The sequence below is a fragment of the Pituophis catenifer genome, unplaced genomic scaffold (genome assembly GCF_029215685.1).
Source record: "Pituophis catenifer annectens isolate HBS135680 unplaced genomic scaffold, rPitCat1.0.hap2 SCAF_15, whole genome shotgun sequence".
Classification (NCBI taxonomy): domain Eukaryota; kingdom Metazoa; phylum Chordata; class Lepidosauria; order Squamata; family Colubridae; genus Pituophis; species Pituophis catenifer.
In genome coordinates, this window is record NW_027256895.1 from 6,935,074 (window position 1) to 6,953,068 (window position 17,995).

The 17,995-nt window shown below is 36.3% G+C and overlaps 1 protein-coding gene across 1 annotated transcript in view; it reads left to right on the forward strand.

The window, feature by feature from the left end:
• The window catches only part of LOC139324836 (vomeronasal type-2 receptor 26-like), a 38,941-nt gene that overhangs the window by 4,648 nt on the left and 16,298 nt on the right, over positions 1-17,995 (forward strand). Inside the window, exons 2-4 of the mRNA XM_070954588.1 lie at positions 9,262-9,553; positions 11,134-11,219; positions 17,797-17,937. Of these exons, the coding sequence (XP_070810689.1) occupies positions 9,262-9,553; positions 11,134-11,219; positions 17,797-17,937 (519 nt within the window). The remainder of the gene's footprint in view (positions 1-9,261; positions 9,554-11,133; positions 11,220-17,796; positions 17,938-17,995) is intronic.

Sequence of the window (17,995 nt, forward strand, 5' to 3'; positions counted from 1 at the left end):
AACACAGTCCTCTTTAGAAATCTAATTTGTGATTTTTTAAATGCCATCTTCTGTAGAAATATTGTCAATGATTAAGCATTCATCAAATTGACAGATTGAAAATGATCAAGCATTCATCAAATAGACAGATTGACATTTCAATTTAAAAGACAAGTATTCAAATTTGGGTTGCATTTCTATTTGAAATAATAAGATACTGTTTCCATCATATTGAAATCAGATATATTTCTTTATTCACCCTGCCATTCTCCAAACATGCCCTTTGCCATCCTTATAATGTCAACATTTTAATAGATAGTATAAATATGTGATGGCTCAGTGGTCAAAGACACTGAGCTTCACAGCTGGAAAGCTGACCGCCAGGGTTTGAGACCTGAGCACTATGCAATAGGTTGAGCTCCCATTCCTGCCTCAGCTCCTTCCTACCTAGGAATTCAAAAGGATGGAAATGTGAGTAGAGTCATTGGTACCATTTTGGTGGGAAGGTAACTATGTTCCTTGTGCCTTTGGCATATAGCCATGCTGGCCACATGACCATGGAAAATATCTTCAGACATTATTGGCTCCCTCGCCCAAGAAACACAGTGAGCCCTGTGCCCTAATGTTGAACACAACTGGACAGGGAAACCTTTACCTCATAAAAACACCTGGACTAACCCTTTGAGGATTCAAATATTCTTTCTCCCATAAGAAAGGAGGACAATACAAACTGCTTAAAAAACCCTCTTTGCAAAATCCTTTTACATTTATCACCAGGTTCTTCCAATTTCTCTGTGTAATGAGCATTGCTCCCCTGGATACTGGAAGAAAGGGTTGGAAGGAAAGCAATTCTGTTGCTATGACTGTGTTCTGTGTCCACAAGGGAAGATTTCAGATCAAAAAGGTAGGTTAGACATTCCGGCAACTCCTCAATAGAAGCAAATTTTAATATACTACTTTAGTATAGCAAATAGTTTTGTGAGTTCTTCAAGGTGAATATTAGTTTCTATACCTCTGAAACAGAACGCCCATGAGAGCTGAGCTCTTATATCTTACCCCTACAGATTTCTTCTCTGTGTTTTGGAAAAATGGGAAATGTCAAAATGGCCAAAATTTAAAAAAATTGGAAGATTTATTAGACAGGACTGTATTTCAGTGAATAGTTGCTCTTTCCATTGTACTTCTGTTATGGTGGTTCCCAGTTTATACAATGATGGAAAAACTGTGTTTCTATAGAAATATGATCTAACTGGTAGTAAATAGGGGAAAAAAACTTGAGAGGGATAATGGTTGGCACCCATGAAAAATATTATTTTCAAAAATATGGAATGTATAGAACAATATACCAATTGAAAGATGATAAAGGAGAAATTCAACATAGTAAAGAGGCCAAAAAAGAAATTATTAAGAAATTTGATGCGAATTTATATAATCAGGGAAAAATAGAGGAAGACAAGATAAAACAGTACATAGGGAAATCAGGAATGCCAAAATTCACAGAAGAACAAAGAACAACTCTCAATAGGCCAATAACCAAATTAGAACTAGATGAAGTACTAAAAAAGAAAAAAAAAAAACAATAAAACACCGGGACCCGACGGGCTACCGGTAGAAATATATAAAACAATACAAGAAGTATTGGGAGAGAATATGTTGCGATTATATAATGAAGCTATGGAGAAAGCCAAAATACCAAATTCATGGACAGAAGCCATAATAACAATCATTCCAAAAGAAGATGCAGATCCCCAGTTAATTCAAAACTACAGACCTATTTCATTATTGAATGCCGATTACAAAATATTTGCAGCAATCTTGGCTGAAAGGATTAAATCAGTATTAAATACATATATATACCCAGACCAAAATGGATTTCTGCGGGACGCCAAATAATGAACAACATGAGAATAGTACTTAATGCTCTAGAATATTATGAATCACACCCGGAGAAGCAGGCAGCGTTGGTTTTTCTTGATGCCCAAAAGGCCTTTGATAATCAAAATTGGAAATTTATGATTGAACAATTACAAAATATGCAAATTGGGGAAAAAATTGGGAAAATTATAGCAGAAATCTATACCAAGCAATCAGCAAGGATAATTATGAACGATGATATAACAGACAAATTTAATATAACCAAAGGAGTCAGACAAGGCTGCCCACTTTCCCCCTTACTATATATTCTATCATTGGAAATCCTGTTGAAAAAAATTAGAGAAGACCAAGGAATTGAAGGTTTAAGGATCAATAGAGAAGAATACAAAGCTCAAGCCTTTGCTGATGACTTAGTGTTTTTGACAGAAAATCCTATGGAATCTATATCTAATTTGTTCCAAAAAATAGAAGAATTTGGAGAAGTGGCCGGACTAAAAATCAATAAAAGTAAATTGAAGCTAATTGTAAAAAACCTTACGGAAATCCAAACAAAAGAATTGACAGATAATATACTAATCCAAACAACAACAAAAATAAAATATCTAGGAATCTGGTTATCTACAAGAACATCAGCAATTAAAGAAAACAATTATGATAAATTACTAGAACAAACAAAGAAAGACTTAGAAAAATGGGGAAATTTACATATTTCATTCCTAGGAAGAATTTTGCCCATCAAAATGTCTATTTTACCTAAATTTTTATATTTGTTTCAGGTCACCCCAATTAAAATAGATAAACCATTTTTTGAAAAGCTGAATAAAATAACATCTAAATTTATATGGCAAGGGAAAAGGCCACAAATAAAATTTAAGCTGCTTCAGGATACAAAAGATAGAGGAGGAGCTGCACTCCCTGACTGGGAGGTATATTACCAAGCAGCAGTACTATCGTGGGTCAAAGATTGGATAGAATTAAAGGACTCTAGAATTTTAACAATTGAGGGACACGAACTCCAAACTGGCTGGCACTCTTTTATGTGGGATGAGAAATACAAAACACATTCATATTTTAAAAGACACACAATAAGAAACTCATTATTACAAATTTGGCTTAAAATTAAAAAACAACATTATATGAAGATACCAAATTGGCTAGCACCGGCAGAATCAATTAGACACCCAAATTTAACAGAGAAGATAAAAATAATTAGATATAAAGATATAATTGACTATCAAGGCAAATTAAAGACAAAACAACAATTGGAGACAGATTTACACAGAGAAATAGACTGGTGGACTTATACTCAAATACAATCCAAATACAGAGAACATATAAAAACATATGAAATTTATAATCAAAAACAAGAAATAGATAAAATTATATTAGACTCAGAAAATAAATTAATTAGTAGAATTTATAAATTTCTTCTACGTTATAAATTGGAAGAAGAGACAGTCAAAGAAAAGATGATTAAGTGGGCTCAAAACATCAAACACACAATACCTTTGGAAAAATGGGAAAAGTTCTGGCAGGTAAACCTAAATTTAACAAAAGCAACTGCGTACAAGGAAAACCAACTGAAAATGTTTTATAGGTGGGATATGTCTCCAACCAGATTGGCAAAAATACAACCTAAAAATAGACCGATTTGTTGGAAGTGCCAAAAGGCACAAGGGACTTTCTATCATTTATGGTGGACTTGCCCGGCAGCAAAGAAATTTTGGTCTAACATCAAAAAATGGTTGGAACAAATAACAGAAACTCAGATTGAAAAAGAACCAGAAACATTTTTATTAGGAATCTTTAACAAATCATATCCTAAGGATATAAAATATCTCACAATTCACATATTAACTGCTGCAAGAATAACCTACGCAAAAAATTGGAAGCAAGAAAAAACACCAAGTGAAACAGAAGTAATAGGAAAAATTTTAGAATGCACTGAAATGGATAGGTTAACCAGAGAATTAAAAGAAAGAGAAGAATCAGATTATTACAAAATATGGAATAATTGGTATAATTGGTTAAAAATCAGAAATATACAAAAAATATAGGGGAAATATTACCAATTTAAATATATATATATATATCATAAAAAACGTTATTAGATTAAGGAGAGGTGAAGGAATATATCATAAATAGAATTGTAGAATGTCACTCTGAAAAAATGCTTAAGAAGAAATTATACTCTGTTTGTGTATATGTTGTATAAATGTTTGTTGTGTATATGTTATGTATGTCTTTTTTAATATTTATATTCAATAAAAATTATTTTTAAAAAAACAAAAAACAAAAATATGGAATGTATAAAAACTTGCCTTGACTTTGCTTTCAGATATGGATGACTGTTTTCAATGTTCAGAAGATCGTTATCCAAATAAAGAAAAGAAAGGATGTATCCAGAAACTGCTGGTCTTTCTAACTTTTCAAGAAACCTTAGGAATTGGTTTAACCTCAGCAGCTCTTTGTTTCTTCTTCTTGACATGTTGGGTACTTGGAACTTTTATTAAGCACAGGGATACTCCCATTGTAAGAGCCAACAATCGGTCCCTCACCTACACCCTACTTATCTCTCTTCTGCTCTGTTTTCTCTCCTCTTTGCTCTTCCTCAGTCAACCTGGCAAAGTGACCTGCCTTCTCCGACAACCAACTTTTGGCATCACCTTCTCAGTGGCCGTTTCTAGTGTACTGGCTAAAACCATCACTGTCGTTGTGGCTTTCATGGCCACTAAACCAGGATCTCAGATGAGGAGATGGGTGGGGAAAAGATTGGCCTTTGCTATTGTCCTTTCATGCTCCCTCTTACAAGTATGTATTTCTATAATTTGGTTGTCAACATTTCCCCCATTCCCTGAGTTGGACAAGCACTCAGTGCACCAAAAAATAATTCTACAGTGCAATGAGGGGTCAGCTTTCTTCTTCTACTGTGTCTTGGGCTACATGGGTATCTTGGCCATCGCCAGCTTTATTGTGGCTTTTCTTGCCCGTAATTTACCTGACAGCTTTAACGAAGCCAAGTTCATCACCTTCAGCATGTTGGCCTTTTGCAGTGTGTGGATCTCCTTCTTTCCAGCCTATCTGAGCACAAAAGGAAAAGCCATGGTAGCTGTGGAGGTCTTCTCCATCTTGTCCTCCAGCGCTGCATTACTGGGGTGTATATTCTTGCCAAAGTGCTACATCATTGTTTTCAGACCTGACCTCAACCACAGGGAGCAACTGATAAAGAGGAATTAACACTTGGTGTAATATTTCTGGCTTTGAGAAATTGCTCACACAAACAAAAGACAGAAGAATTGTTTGCTATCCATAGGAGACATATAGAAGTCCTTAATTCTGACAACAGAGGATTGATGGGGGATTATCCTGATCACTAAGATTTATTATAGTTGCCAATTGCAAAAGAAATGCTCATGCTTCTGCGTTTGCAATCATTCTCCAAAATTCTTTAATGAAACACCTTCCCTCTTTCAACACCCCAAGATTGCAAGAGATTGAGAATCCAGTTGTCTTGTTAGAAGATGAGAGATATTGAATCAAATCATGTGCAATGTTTGTAGTTTACTTACTGTATTAATGAAGCAAATTTATGTAGTTGGCTACTTGCTCACAGTGACTCTAGGCAGCTCATAAGCAATAAAACACAATATAGACAAAAATGAAAATAAAAAATGCTATCTCCCCGGTTGACAACACAAACTCAAATACGCCATTTAATGGGCTCCATCCCACTCTGAGTTCCCCAGGCCCCTGACAAAACCAGGCCTTCAGGGCATCTCAAAAGGGTATCAAAGTGGGGACCAGTATCATTTTTGAAGGGATGGGGTTCCAGAGGGTGGGAGCCACCCTGGGGAAGGTCCTTCTTCTGGGTCCCACCAAATGTTGCCATGTTCATCTTTTTCAAATATATATTTTAATTCATAAATATAGTAAAAAGGGAATTGCATTTTATGAAGACGTACTCAATACGGTATCAGGGATATCCTTTTTTGATTGGTCTGGGGTCTTTGAAATGTGAATGCTATGGAGTTTTTGAATTATCATTTTTTTTAAAGCATGCCCACTTTCTATTCATCTACCTATTTCCACTGTGACCTATTCTTTTAATAATACAAAAAGAATGAGTGAAGAAATATATTCTTCCTTCCATCTCACCTTTTACTAGAAGCGTATGCTTGCCAATAAGCATCATAAAGAATGCTTTGATTTGATTTCATCTTTTCCTATTTTAGCTTTATAACTTTTCATTATTTTAAATAATTGTTGCAGAATGATTTTAACTAATTCTTATCACATGTGTATTGGATTTTTGAACGCTGTCAGGAGTTCAAGATGCACAACCATTTAGCAAAGAACGCTGTCACTTGCCACAAGATGCACAACCATTTAGCAAAGTTGCAAAATTAATAAACATGTTATTAAAAGATATTAGAATAGAATAGAATAGAATAGAATAGAATAGAATAGAATAGAATAGAATAGAATAGAATAGAATAGAATAGAATAGAATAGAATGTTTAATTGGCCAAGTGTGATTGGACACACTAGCAATTTCTCTTGGTGCATACTCTCTCAGTGTACATAAAGGAAAAGATACATTCATCAAGAATCATAAGATACAACACTTAATGATAGTCATAAGGTACAAGTAAGCAATGAGGAAACAATGTCAATATAAAATATTAAGGATACAAGTAACAAAATTACAGTCATACAGTCATAAGTTTCTTTTCTTTTCTTTTCTTTTCTTTTCTTTTCTTTTCTTTTCTTTTCTTTTCCTTTCTTTTCTTTTCTTTTCTTTTCTTTTCTTTTCTTTTCTTTTCTTTTCTTTTTAAACATGCAAATTTTAATCTGTTTTTAAACGACTGTGGGGGGGTTTAATTTGTCTGGGCCAAATTGTTTAATTCAATTTTATCCTGTTTTTTTAAATTTTGTATTTATGTATTTTACTGTTTGGCTGTTCACCACCCTGAGTCCTTCGGGAGTAGGGCGGTATACAAATCAAATAAAGAAAGATAAAGATAAAGATAAATGGAAGGAGATGGGTGATGGAAATGATGAGAAGATTAATAGTAGTGCAGACTTAGTAAATAGTTTGACAGTGTTGAGGGAATTATTTGTTTAGCAGAGTGATGGCGTTTGGGAAAAAACTGTTCTTGTATCTAGTTGTTCTGGGGTGCAGTGCTCTATAGCGTCATTTTGAGGGTAGGAGTTGAAACAGTTTATGTCCAGGATGCGAAGGGTCTGTCAATATTTTCACAGCCCTCTTTTTGACTCGTGCAGTATACAGGTCTGCAACGGAAGGCAGGTTATTAGTATTACTGTGGCCTTTGGCAACTGCATGAAATAGAAACCTGGCAATATCCATTAGAAATGGGGATGTGATTAAACATAGTTTTATAAAACTGGATTATACCACTTCCTGCTCAAGCACAAAATCCTATACCATTTCAGACAAACGGTTGTCCAATCTCTTCTTAAAAACCTCCAGAGATGGATCCCTCACAACTTCTGGAGGAAGGTCATCCCACTTATTAATTATTTTCACTATCAGGAAATTTTTCCTTAGTTCTAGGTTAATTCTCCCCTTGATTGTTTTCCATCCATTGCTTTGTGTCCTGCCTTCAAATGCTTTGGATAATAGGTTGACCCTTCCTCTTCTTTGTGGCACCTTCTTAGATATTGGAAAACTCCTATAATATCTATCCTATCCTATCCTATCCTATCCTATCCTATCCTATCCTATCCTATCTATCACATCCTATCACATGTAACATATCCTATCATATCTATCATATACTAAATAGGAGGAGGAAGGTATGTAAGATATCTTCTCTGCCTTGAGTTATTTGTAAAAATAATACAACTAAGGACACAAATAAGTAAATAAATAACTAAAGATATGGAGGGTTAGATTATTAAACTCAAGCCAATGGCTAATGCTACTTTCCAAATATTAGCATAAATGTTGTCATCTTTTCATTCTTCAACATTCCTTGACTGAAAATGTGGATAAAAGCTCCAAAAAATTTTTTTGGCTTTTTCGTCCTTAAACATGTAAAAATATTTCCTCTTCTCTACTGAACAATTCTATTCATTATATATGGAAAATGGGGACCCTGCTCCATTGTAAGGAATGAACATGACCTTCAACACTTAAGCCTATTTTCAAGTGCCAATGTCCCTTAGAGTGATTTGTTAAAAAGTTGAACCTTCAGTTGAACTCAAAAAAAACCAAAATAATTATCTCCTACAGGAATCACTGCATTTTTTTTTAGCTAGGCCAAAACATCAAGAGCCGTGCATAAAGGTATTGAAATTCAGCAACAATTAAGGTATCAATTTGGTTATAAAGTAGCTCTTGAACCCCAGGGAGTTTGTCACAAAGGGATAATAATGGCTCTGTCAGATTCATTGCTATAAGTTTCCTCCCTCCTTTCTTCTTTTCCAGAACATCTGTTCAATCCTAGTGACAGTCAGTATAAAATTTGCACACACAAGGAACTTCAAATAGAAATTGATGGGATTTCTGATTAGGTGCATTGTCAGATATCAACCTTGGCTCAATCATTGAATGAACCACTGAAATACAAACTTCCTTATGGACAGGAGACACAAATATTTTCACTATGACAAATGCCTGAAGATATTGTTTCTTCTGATGCTCTTGGTGCAGAAAGTCGTTACTCTTAGCTGCCCTGCGACTGATGCTTTCCCAATTCCCCATGAGTGGTACCAGCCTGGGGATCTCATTGTGGGTGGGATGGTGTCTCAGATAATTCACAACGTTTTTGGACTTGAATTTAAAAAGCAGCCATCTCTAAAACATTTACCACTGTAAGGATTTCTTTTTCTTTCCATTCATTTTCTAAACTTAGCCAGACTCCCAAAATATCTTACATAACTTTGAGAATAAATGCATGTTTTTTTAAATATAAACTTACTCTTGCTTCCTTGTCTTTCAAAATTATCTGATTGTGGGAAAACAAATCATTTTCATTGTATTAAAATTTTAATCACAAAATGTCTGAAACTATTCTGCAGGAAGTCTTTTGGACAATATTTAGGGAATATAATTTTCTAGTCTATGCAGTCACTCCTTGCATAACTTACATAGATTAAAAGAGTGATACTTGCTAGCTAAATTCTATTTTGTGCCAAACTGATAGAAATACATGTCATAGCTTGAAAAAAATAATCACAACTTTGTTCTATACATATTTGTTGCAAATCATGGAAATGCTGTATGTGATTGAAAACTACACAAATTATTGAGGGTTTTACAAAGACTTTCATTTTCTCATTTACAAAAGAGACAGAAATGGTTGTTACTGATATATCAATGCTTTCACCATAAAAGAATTGTCAACTTATTTTGTTCAATGGGGGTGTTTAACCTATTTGCAGTGTAATAACCAAATTCTACCAGCATGCCCTTGCCTTGGCCTTTGCTGTGAAGGAGATCAATGAGGATTCCCAGATCTTACCTAACATCACTCTCGGGTTCCACATCTGTGACAGTTACTACAACCCAAGGATGACCTATCGCACTACCCTGGACCTGCTTTTCAAATCAAAGCAATTTCTCCCAAACTACAAATGTGATAGCCAGAAGAATCTCATGGCCATCATTGGGGGACTAAGTCCTGATACATCATCCTTTATGGCAGAAAGTGTACATGTCTACAAAATTCCACAGGTAGTTTGGGGTGGAGTAAGAGAGAAAAGTCTTTTGTAATTGATAGTAGATGCTAGTTGCTTGCCATACGTTTCTCCAGAAATTCAATTAAATACACTTTTTATCACCCCTCATCTGTTTTTCCCACAACTCAATAGACTGGCTCAAGGTAATCCAATGAAATCAAAATCTTTCATTACAATCATGCATGTGATTTGACTTCCATGCAACAATAGGTTACAACTCTTCTTACTACAATTTGCTTGGTGTAGGATAAAAGTAGTTTAGTGTAAAACTCAACTGTTTTTCTTAGCAGTTGTTGACCGATGGTGCTGTAGGGTAAGTTAGTATTTTGCCATGTCTTTCTGCAGGACTTCAATTTTTGCTCTCCCTTCTGCAATTGTTCCCACAACTCAAAATTTTGGCTCAAAATAATCACTCAAGAGAATCTAAATCTTTTATTACAATGATAGATTAGGAAATTTAAATTTAAATCGTAAATTCAAGTCTATCTTAATTGAGAGGGTAACCTGATGATTTGACCACTATCTGTGGTGAAATCTGGAACTGTGTCAAGAAGAGCGTAGAAAAGGCCGACTAACACATAGAACACAGGACATAGAACATAGGGTAATAGAGTGGGAAGGTTTTTTTTGGGTATTCTAGTTCAAACTCCTCTTCGAGCAGGAGACCCTATACCATTTCTGATAAATGTCCAGTCTATTTTTGAAAGCCTCCAATGATGAAGCACCCACAACATCTGAAGTTAAGTTCTTCCATTGGTTGATTGTTTTTACAGCTAGGACATTTCTCCTTAGTTCTAGGTTGCTTCTTTCCTTGGTTAGTTTCCATCCAGTGTTTCTCATGTTACTTTCTAATGCTTTGGAAAATAGTTTGACCCCCCTCGTCTTGGTAGGAGCCCCTCAAATATTGGAACACTGCTATCATGTCTTAATGTTTTAGGAAGGATTTCCTTTCAACCACTTCCTGAAATCAAAGCTATCAGCATTTTCACTGATGCCCTTAATTCAGCTCCAGATTCCATCAAGCTACCCGACAATAGGTGACAACTCCCCTTGGTATATTTTGGTTCGGTATGATAGTAATAATTGAATTTAACACTCAAGGATTGAGCCTGTGAGGTACTTTTGGAGATCTCCATAATAATTGTAGTAAACAAAGAGATGATTAACTCTTTCTATTCCTCTGGAATCTCATGGGCATAGTCTTCCATCTGTAAGTATTTTTTTTTATCTGCTACAAATAAGGGAAGAAGGTAATCCATTAAATCTAGCTCTTAAGAATCCTTTCCTTAGGCTGAGAAGAGTTCACAAGCTCAGATATTTAGCAAGTTTCCAGATGTTCTAGGGGGATGAACATACTGGAACTCTGTATTAGGAAACAGTATGGTTGTAATCTAGTTAAATTTCAGATGAGAAAATATTTCATCAAGGAATTTTAGTTACTTCTCTTTTTCATCAGAATTGTGATAATCTACATAGAATTGGACAAATGTTCATCATTAAGTTTCTAACAAGCAGTCTTCATATTTTTCCCATGATTTTCATGAATAACGATATTTCTCTTTTTCGTTTCTTTAGTTGACTTATGGTTCCTTTGCCCAAGAAGACTTTCAAATTACTGAGTTATTTCCACTTTATTACATGGTCCAAAAAGAGGAGCATCAGTACACTGGACTTATACAACTTCTTCTCCATTTTGGATGGACATGGATTGGAGTCTTTGCTTTTGAAAATAAGGAAGAACGTTTTTTTCAGAAAGTGCAGCCATTGCTTTCACAGAAGGGGGTCTGTTTAGCTTTCACACAAAAAATTCCACAATATCTTGACTTGGAAGACATGCCTGAATTGTCTAATTCAATCTCAATGATTTCTGAGAAACTGATAGATCGAAAAGTAAATGTTTTTCTTGTCCACGGAGAATCCATCACAATAGTGTGGCTCAGAACTATCATGTTTCTAAGTGATCCTGAAAATAAAGAGAGTGCATCATTTAGGAAGGTTTGGATCCTGATGAATCCAATTGATTTCATCCTGATGGGATTTCAAAGGAGTTGGGATCTCCAGATGTTCCATGGGGCTCTTTCCTTTGCTGTGCATTCAGGAGACATTCAAGGCTTTAAAGAATTTCTTCAAGTCATCAAACCTTCAACCCACAAAAATGCATTTCTTCAAGAGGTTTGGGAGCAATTGTTTAACTGTCTGTTTTCAAATACAGACTTACCTTCATTGATCAATGAAACCTGTAGTGGGGAAGAGAATTTGGAGAATCTGCCCGCACCTCTCTTTGAATTTCAGATGACTGGTGAAAGCTACAGTATCTACAATGCTGTTTATGCAGTGGCACATTCTTTGCATGAGGCAGTGAGATCAAAATCCCAACCAAGAAAGATGCAAAGGGTTGAATTTCCAAATCTGCTGGCTTGGCAGGTAATTGTTCCATGCCTCACCTATCTTGTATTTCAATGGTTATCCACAATCATCCAAAATCTAATATAGCTTATTTACCCTAGTCTATGGCCACAACTCAATAGAGACTGAGGCAACAAAGCTATTAGTTTTATAAAGTAAGAGAATGAACATAAACCTAAAATATAAAGTTGTCTAAGCCCAAAATTTGAAGACTGGTGGCATTAGGTATTTTATTGCGAGTAGAAGAATGGAGGAAAATATCTCTGGACTCTTTCAATTGTATTTATATCCAATATGCAGTGTAGGTTCCAGACAGATGAGCTGTATTCGAGAATTGGTCTAGCAAATGTTTTGTATGATCTAGTTAGTAGTACAACATTACCAAAGAAGAAGCTACGCAAGATTAGGTTAACAACTCTTAATGCCTTTTTTGGCAATGTTACAGTGTTACAATGTAACAGTGGACTCTGGCACTTAGATTTTTAGAGATGAGTACTCCAAGGTCCTTAACAAAATGAGGGTCGTCTACAAGGTCGTGTCCATCCAGCTTGTATTTTATGTTCTGATTTTTTTTTTTTTTTTGCCGATGTAAAAGAGAGAGCATTTGTTGGTTGAGATTTGAAGTTGCCACTTATTTGACCATTCTGACACATAGTCAAGTTCTTTTTGAAGGGTAGCAGCATTGTCGGTGGTGTTGAATAGTTTTACATCAGCAGCGATGAGAATGCAGTTGCTTTTGATATGATCTAATATGATCTAATATGTTTTAATATGATTTCATATTAATATTTACTATGATTTAATATGTTCGATTCCCACTGGCTCAAGGTTGACTCAGCCTTCCATCCTTCTGAGGTTGGTAAAATGAAGAGCCAGATATGGGCAGTATGCTGACTCTGTAAACTGCTTAGAGAGGATGGTAAAGCACTGTGAAGCTGTATATAAGTCTAAGTGCTATTGCTATCCAAAATTATCCTCAACCAGTTCTCTAATCTACTTCTCCTTGGCTCATGAACATTTCAAAGTAGGGATGCAGAACATTGTCTCTCTATCAATGTTCAAGAGGAATGGACCAAATGTCACTTTTTTTTCAGCTCTGGCATCCACCCTTTAAAACAACTCTATGTTTGAAAAAATCCCTCCCTCCCTCCCTCCCTCCCTCCCTCTCTCTCCCTCTCTCTCCCTCTCTCTCCCTCTCTCTCCCTCTCTCTTCCCCTCCCTCCCTCCCTCCCTCTCTCCCTCTCTCTCTCTCTCTCTCTGAAGAATTGAATCTCAGATGATAAAATCTGGCTAAAGGAAATTTGTTAGGACTCATGATGTTAAATACGTTTCTACTAACAGAGAACAAAAAATATAGGATGCGTTTAGATATGGTCCACATTTGATTGTCTAGCTTTTTAAATAGTGAATATAAATCATATCTGAATCAAGTTGTATAATGTCAATACCTCGTTTTGATTTTGATTTATTAACTGCTTATTAACTGCTGTTTTCATTTTTCCCCTGGAAGTAATATTAAATTAATATTAGAACAGTGTCTTTCTCTAAAATATAGATTATCTATATTCTAAGGCAGTGGTTCTCAACCTTCCTAATGCCGCGACCCTTTAATACAGTTCCTCATGTTGTGGTGACCCCCAACCAGGGGTGGGTTCTAAATTTTTTTACTACCGGTTCTATGGGCGTGGCTTATTTTTTGGGCGTGGCTTGGAGGTCATGTGAGTGGGTGGGCATGGCTAGCTGGTTATGTGACCAGGTGGCCATGGCTATGTGTACAGGGACTACTCAGAGGGCTGAAAAAAGTCATTTCTGACAGGTCCTCACACTTATGACCATCCTCACATTTATGCCTGTGCAGCATTCTTAACAACCATGTCACTCATTTCACAACTGCTTCTCTTCAACATGGTATAAGATAGGGCAAAAAAATGTAAAATGTGAGGACAGTCGTAAATTTGAGGACTGGTCAAAAGTGCGAGGACCAGTCAAAAATAACTTTTTCAGCCCTCTGAGTAGTCCCTGTGCACAAAAGGACTACCCAGAGGGCTGAAAAATGTGATTTCTGACAGGTCCTCGCACTTTTGACCGGTCTTCGCAGTTATGACTGGTCATCATTTATGCCCATTGTACAATTCTTAACAACTGTGTCACTCATTTCACAACTGCTTCTCTTCACCATGGTGACAAGATAGGGCAAAAACGTAAATTGTGAGGACAGTCGTAAGTTCGAGGACTGGTCAAAAGTGCGAGGACCAGTCAAAAATAACTTTTTCAGCCCTCTGAGTAGTCCATATGCATAAAAGGATACAGCAATAGAGAGGGATGAAGGAAGGGAAGGGAAATTAGAGTAGGAATGAGGGTAAGAGAGGGAGGAAGAGAGGAGGAGAAGGAGAAAGAAAGAGGAAGTAGGGAGAAGAAGAAGAGGGGGGAAGAGAAAGTAAGTAAGAAAGAAAGAAAAGACAGAGGTGGTAGGTTTGAGGAGAAAGATTGCTGTACAATAAAAAAGATGAAAGGGAAGAAAGCCAACCCCAAACAAATATAAAGATATTAAGATAAAGAATGAATTGTTAAACTTTAAAGAATAAAAGAGAACAAATAGCAATAAATAGTAATAATTAGAAACACACATACAAACATACAACGTATTTTCTTTGAACAGAGTATTTGGCCGGTTCACAAATTTAAACAGTTGTAGGAGGTTAGCACCCACCCCTTTCCTAGAAGAATGAAATATTTTGGGAAATATTAAAAAGGCAGAATATTATATTTCCCTACCTGGATGAGAAATGGAGAAGCATATTTTATAGACAAAGCAGCTCCCACCTTCCTGCCCCCCACCCTTTGTTAATGGGCCAGAGGCAGAAAGTCAATCCTTTGTCAAAGGACATTTGCAACACAATAGCAACAGAAACTAACACAATGGGCCCCATCAAGCCATGTGATCCTGTCCACTATTAAAACATCTTTCCAAACAGTCTCCATGTTTCCAGTGTCTTTTTCCCCACTTGGAGCAGAACCCAGAAGGATATTTCTTCCAACACAGTATTTAGTCATTTCAATTAAATTTACAATTTTTATATTTCCTTTTTACCATATTTATTCCTCATCTATTTTTTAAAAAACCAATATTACCCTTCATCCTCATCTCTAATCTTAATCAAATTCAATTTTTCCCTTCTATTCTATATTATACCCCTTCCCATTGTCATCTATTTTTATATCCATCCTCACATTGGTTAATTATGTAATACAGTTGTTTAATACAAATTCAACATTTTAATATAAATCAATTAGTTATATAACTATCTTTTTTGTATATTAATCAATATGAACATGAATATTCCAATTATTTCCATGCAATCCAATTTCTTACAAATCAATTAATTATATTTACCAATAATAATAAACCAAATAATTTCCCCCATATATTCCTCCAAACCACAACTTAACCATTTCTGCTTTCAACACAATATACAATTAATAGTATCTCAATTATTACAATTCCCTAGTTAAATAGAGCTTTTTTTCTTTTGTGTTTTAAAATCTTGAACCTCCTCTTGCCCTAATTTTCCCATTGTTTTCACCTACCTTTTTTGGTGAGGAAAAAGAAAAAGAAATCTCTCTGCCTCATTTTGTCACGTTGCAGCCAAGACCCTGCTTACTTTCAATTTCGCTTTTCAGCAGAGCTGGGGGGGGGAAATTTGCTCCAGGAATTTACCTCTTTGCAGCTAGCTCTTTGAAGCCCCGTGGCAAGAATTTAAACAGTTTTTTTTTCCTCTAGCCATCAGCTGGGACTCCGGAGGCAGCAATAGATTGGGAGTGGGCGGGGTAAGCGACCGGCGACCGGGCGATCCAACAGAGCAGAGAGTGAGGGTGAGTGAAGGCGTGGGGGGGGGCGAGAAAAGGCTTTGGCGACCCCTGGGAAATGGCCGTTCGACCCCCAAAGGGGTTGCGACCCCCAGGTTGAGAACCGCTGTTCTAAGGGTTGTTATTTGTTATTTGTGAGAGCAATGGGAAGTGAAAGTTAAATATACTGGCCACTTTTTCATTATTATCCTTCCAACTTACTCCCCCTCCCTCCCTCCCTCTCTCCCTCTCTCTCTTTCATCCTCTTTCAAGCAGCTCCATTCATTTCTTCAAGGCATTTCTTTTAACAATTCAGCTGGAGAGAGAGTGTTCCTGAACCAGAAAGGGGAAGCAACAAGTGGACTTGACATCACCAACTTGATCACTTTTCCAAACAGATCTTTTCAGAGAATTAGAGTTGGAAAGATGGATCCTCATATTCCCAATGCGAAGGAATTAATCATTGATGAAGAGCTGATTGTGTGGCACCCAGCTTTTAACCAGGTGTGGACTCATTTAATCAACTCTTCCTTGATCCATTATGATCCAATATTGAACACAGTCTCTTTAGGAATCTAATTTGTGATTTTTGAAATGGTATAATCCATAGAAATATTGTCAATGATCAAGCTTTCATCAAATTGACAAAATGACATTGCAATTTAAAAGATAAGTATTCACATTTGGATTGCATTTCCATTTGAAATCATAAGATAGTGTTCCCATAATATTGTAGTCACATGAATTTCTTTATTTACTCTGCCATTCTCCAAACAAGCCCTTTGCACATCCTTATAATGTCAACATTTTAATGGATACTATAAATATGTGATGGCTCACTGGTTAAAGACACTGAGCTTGTCAGCTGGAAAGATGAAAGATTTGAGACCTGTGTTTCATGCAATAGGGTGAGCTCCCATTCCTGCCTCAGCTCCTTCCCATCTAAGAATTCCAAAGGATGCTAATGAGAGTAGATTCATAGGTACCACTTTGGTGGGAAGGTAACAATGTTCCTTGTGTCTTTGGCATATTGCCATGCTGGCTACATGACCATGGAAAATATCTTCAGAGAATGCTGGATGCCTTGGCCAAGAAATGGAGATGAGCACTGTGCCCTAGAGTTGGACATGACTGCAGAGGGAAACTTTTCCCTTATAATAAACCTGGACAAACCCTTAAGGAAATCAAATATTCTTCTCGCTATCATAAATGAGAACATTATAAACTGCTTTAAAAATTCCCTTTGCAAAAATCTTTTATGCTTATCACCAGGTTATTCCATTTTCTCAGTGTAATGACCATTGCTCCCCTGGATACTGGAAGAAAGGGTTGGAAGGAGAGCAGTTCTGTTGCTACAACTGTGTTCCTTGCCCAGAAAGGAAGATTTCAAATGAAAAGGGTAAGTTAGACATTCCAGCAAGTTCTCATTGGATAGACTTAAGCAAACTATAATACCCTGTTTTCGTGTAGCAAATAGTTTTGTGAGTTCTTCAAGGTGAATATTCATTTCTATACTTGTGAATCACATTCTGTTCTTCTGAATGTAAAGTTTTTCCATAAGAGCTAAACTCTTATAACCCCCACCCCCTCAGATTTCTTCTTTGTGTTTTGGAAAAATAGGAAAAGACAACATGCTCTAAATTTTAATAAATTTGAATTTTTTTCAAAAATATGGAATGTATAAAAACTTGCCTTGACTTTGCTTTCAGATATGGATGACTGTTTTGAATGTTCAGAAGATCATTATCCAAATAAAGAAAAGAGCGGCTGTATCTTGAAATTGCTGGTCTTTCTAACTGTTGAAGAAACCTTAGGAATTGGTTTATCCTCAGCAGTTCTTTGTTTCTTCTTCTTGACTTCTTGGGTACTTGGAACTTTTATTAAGCACAGGGATACTCCCATTGTCAAAGCCAACAATCGGTCCCTCACCTACAACCTCCTTGTCTCTCTTCTGCTCTGTTTTCTCTCCTCTTTGCTCTTCCTCAGTCAACCTGGCAAAGTGACCTGCCTTATCCGACAACCAACTTTTGGCATCACCTTCTCAGTGGCTATTTCTAGTGTCCTGGCCAAAACCATCACTGTGGTTGTGGCTTTCATGGCTACTAAACCAGGATCTCAGATGAGGAAGTGGGTGGGGAAAAGATTGGCCTTTGCTATTGTCCTTTCATGCTCCCTCTTACAAGTA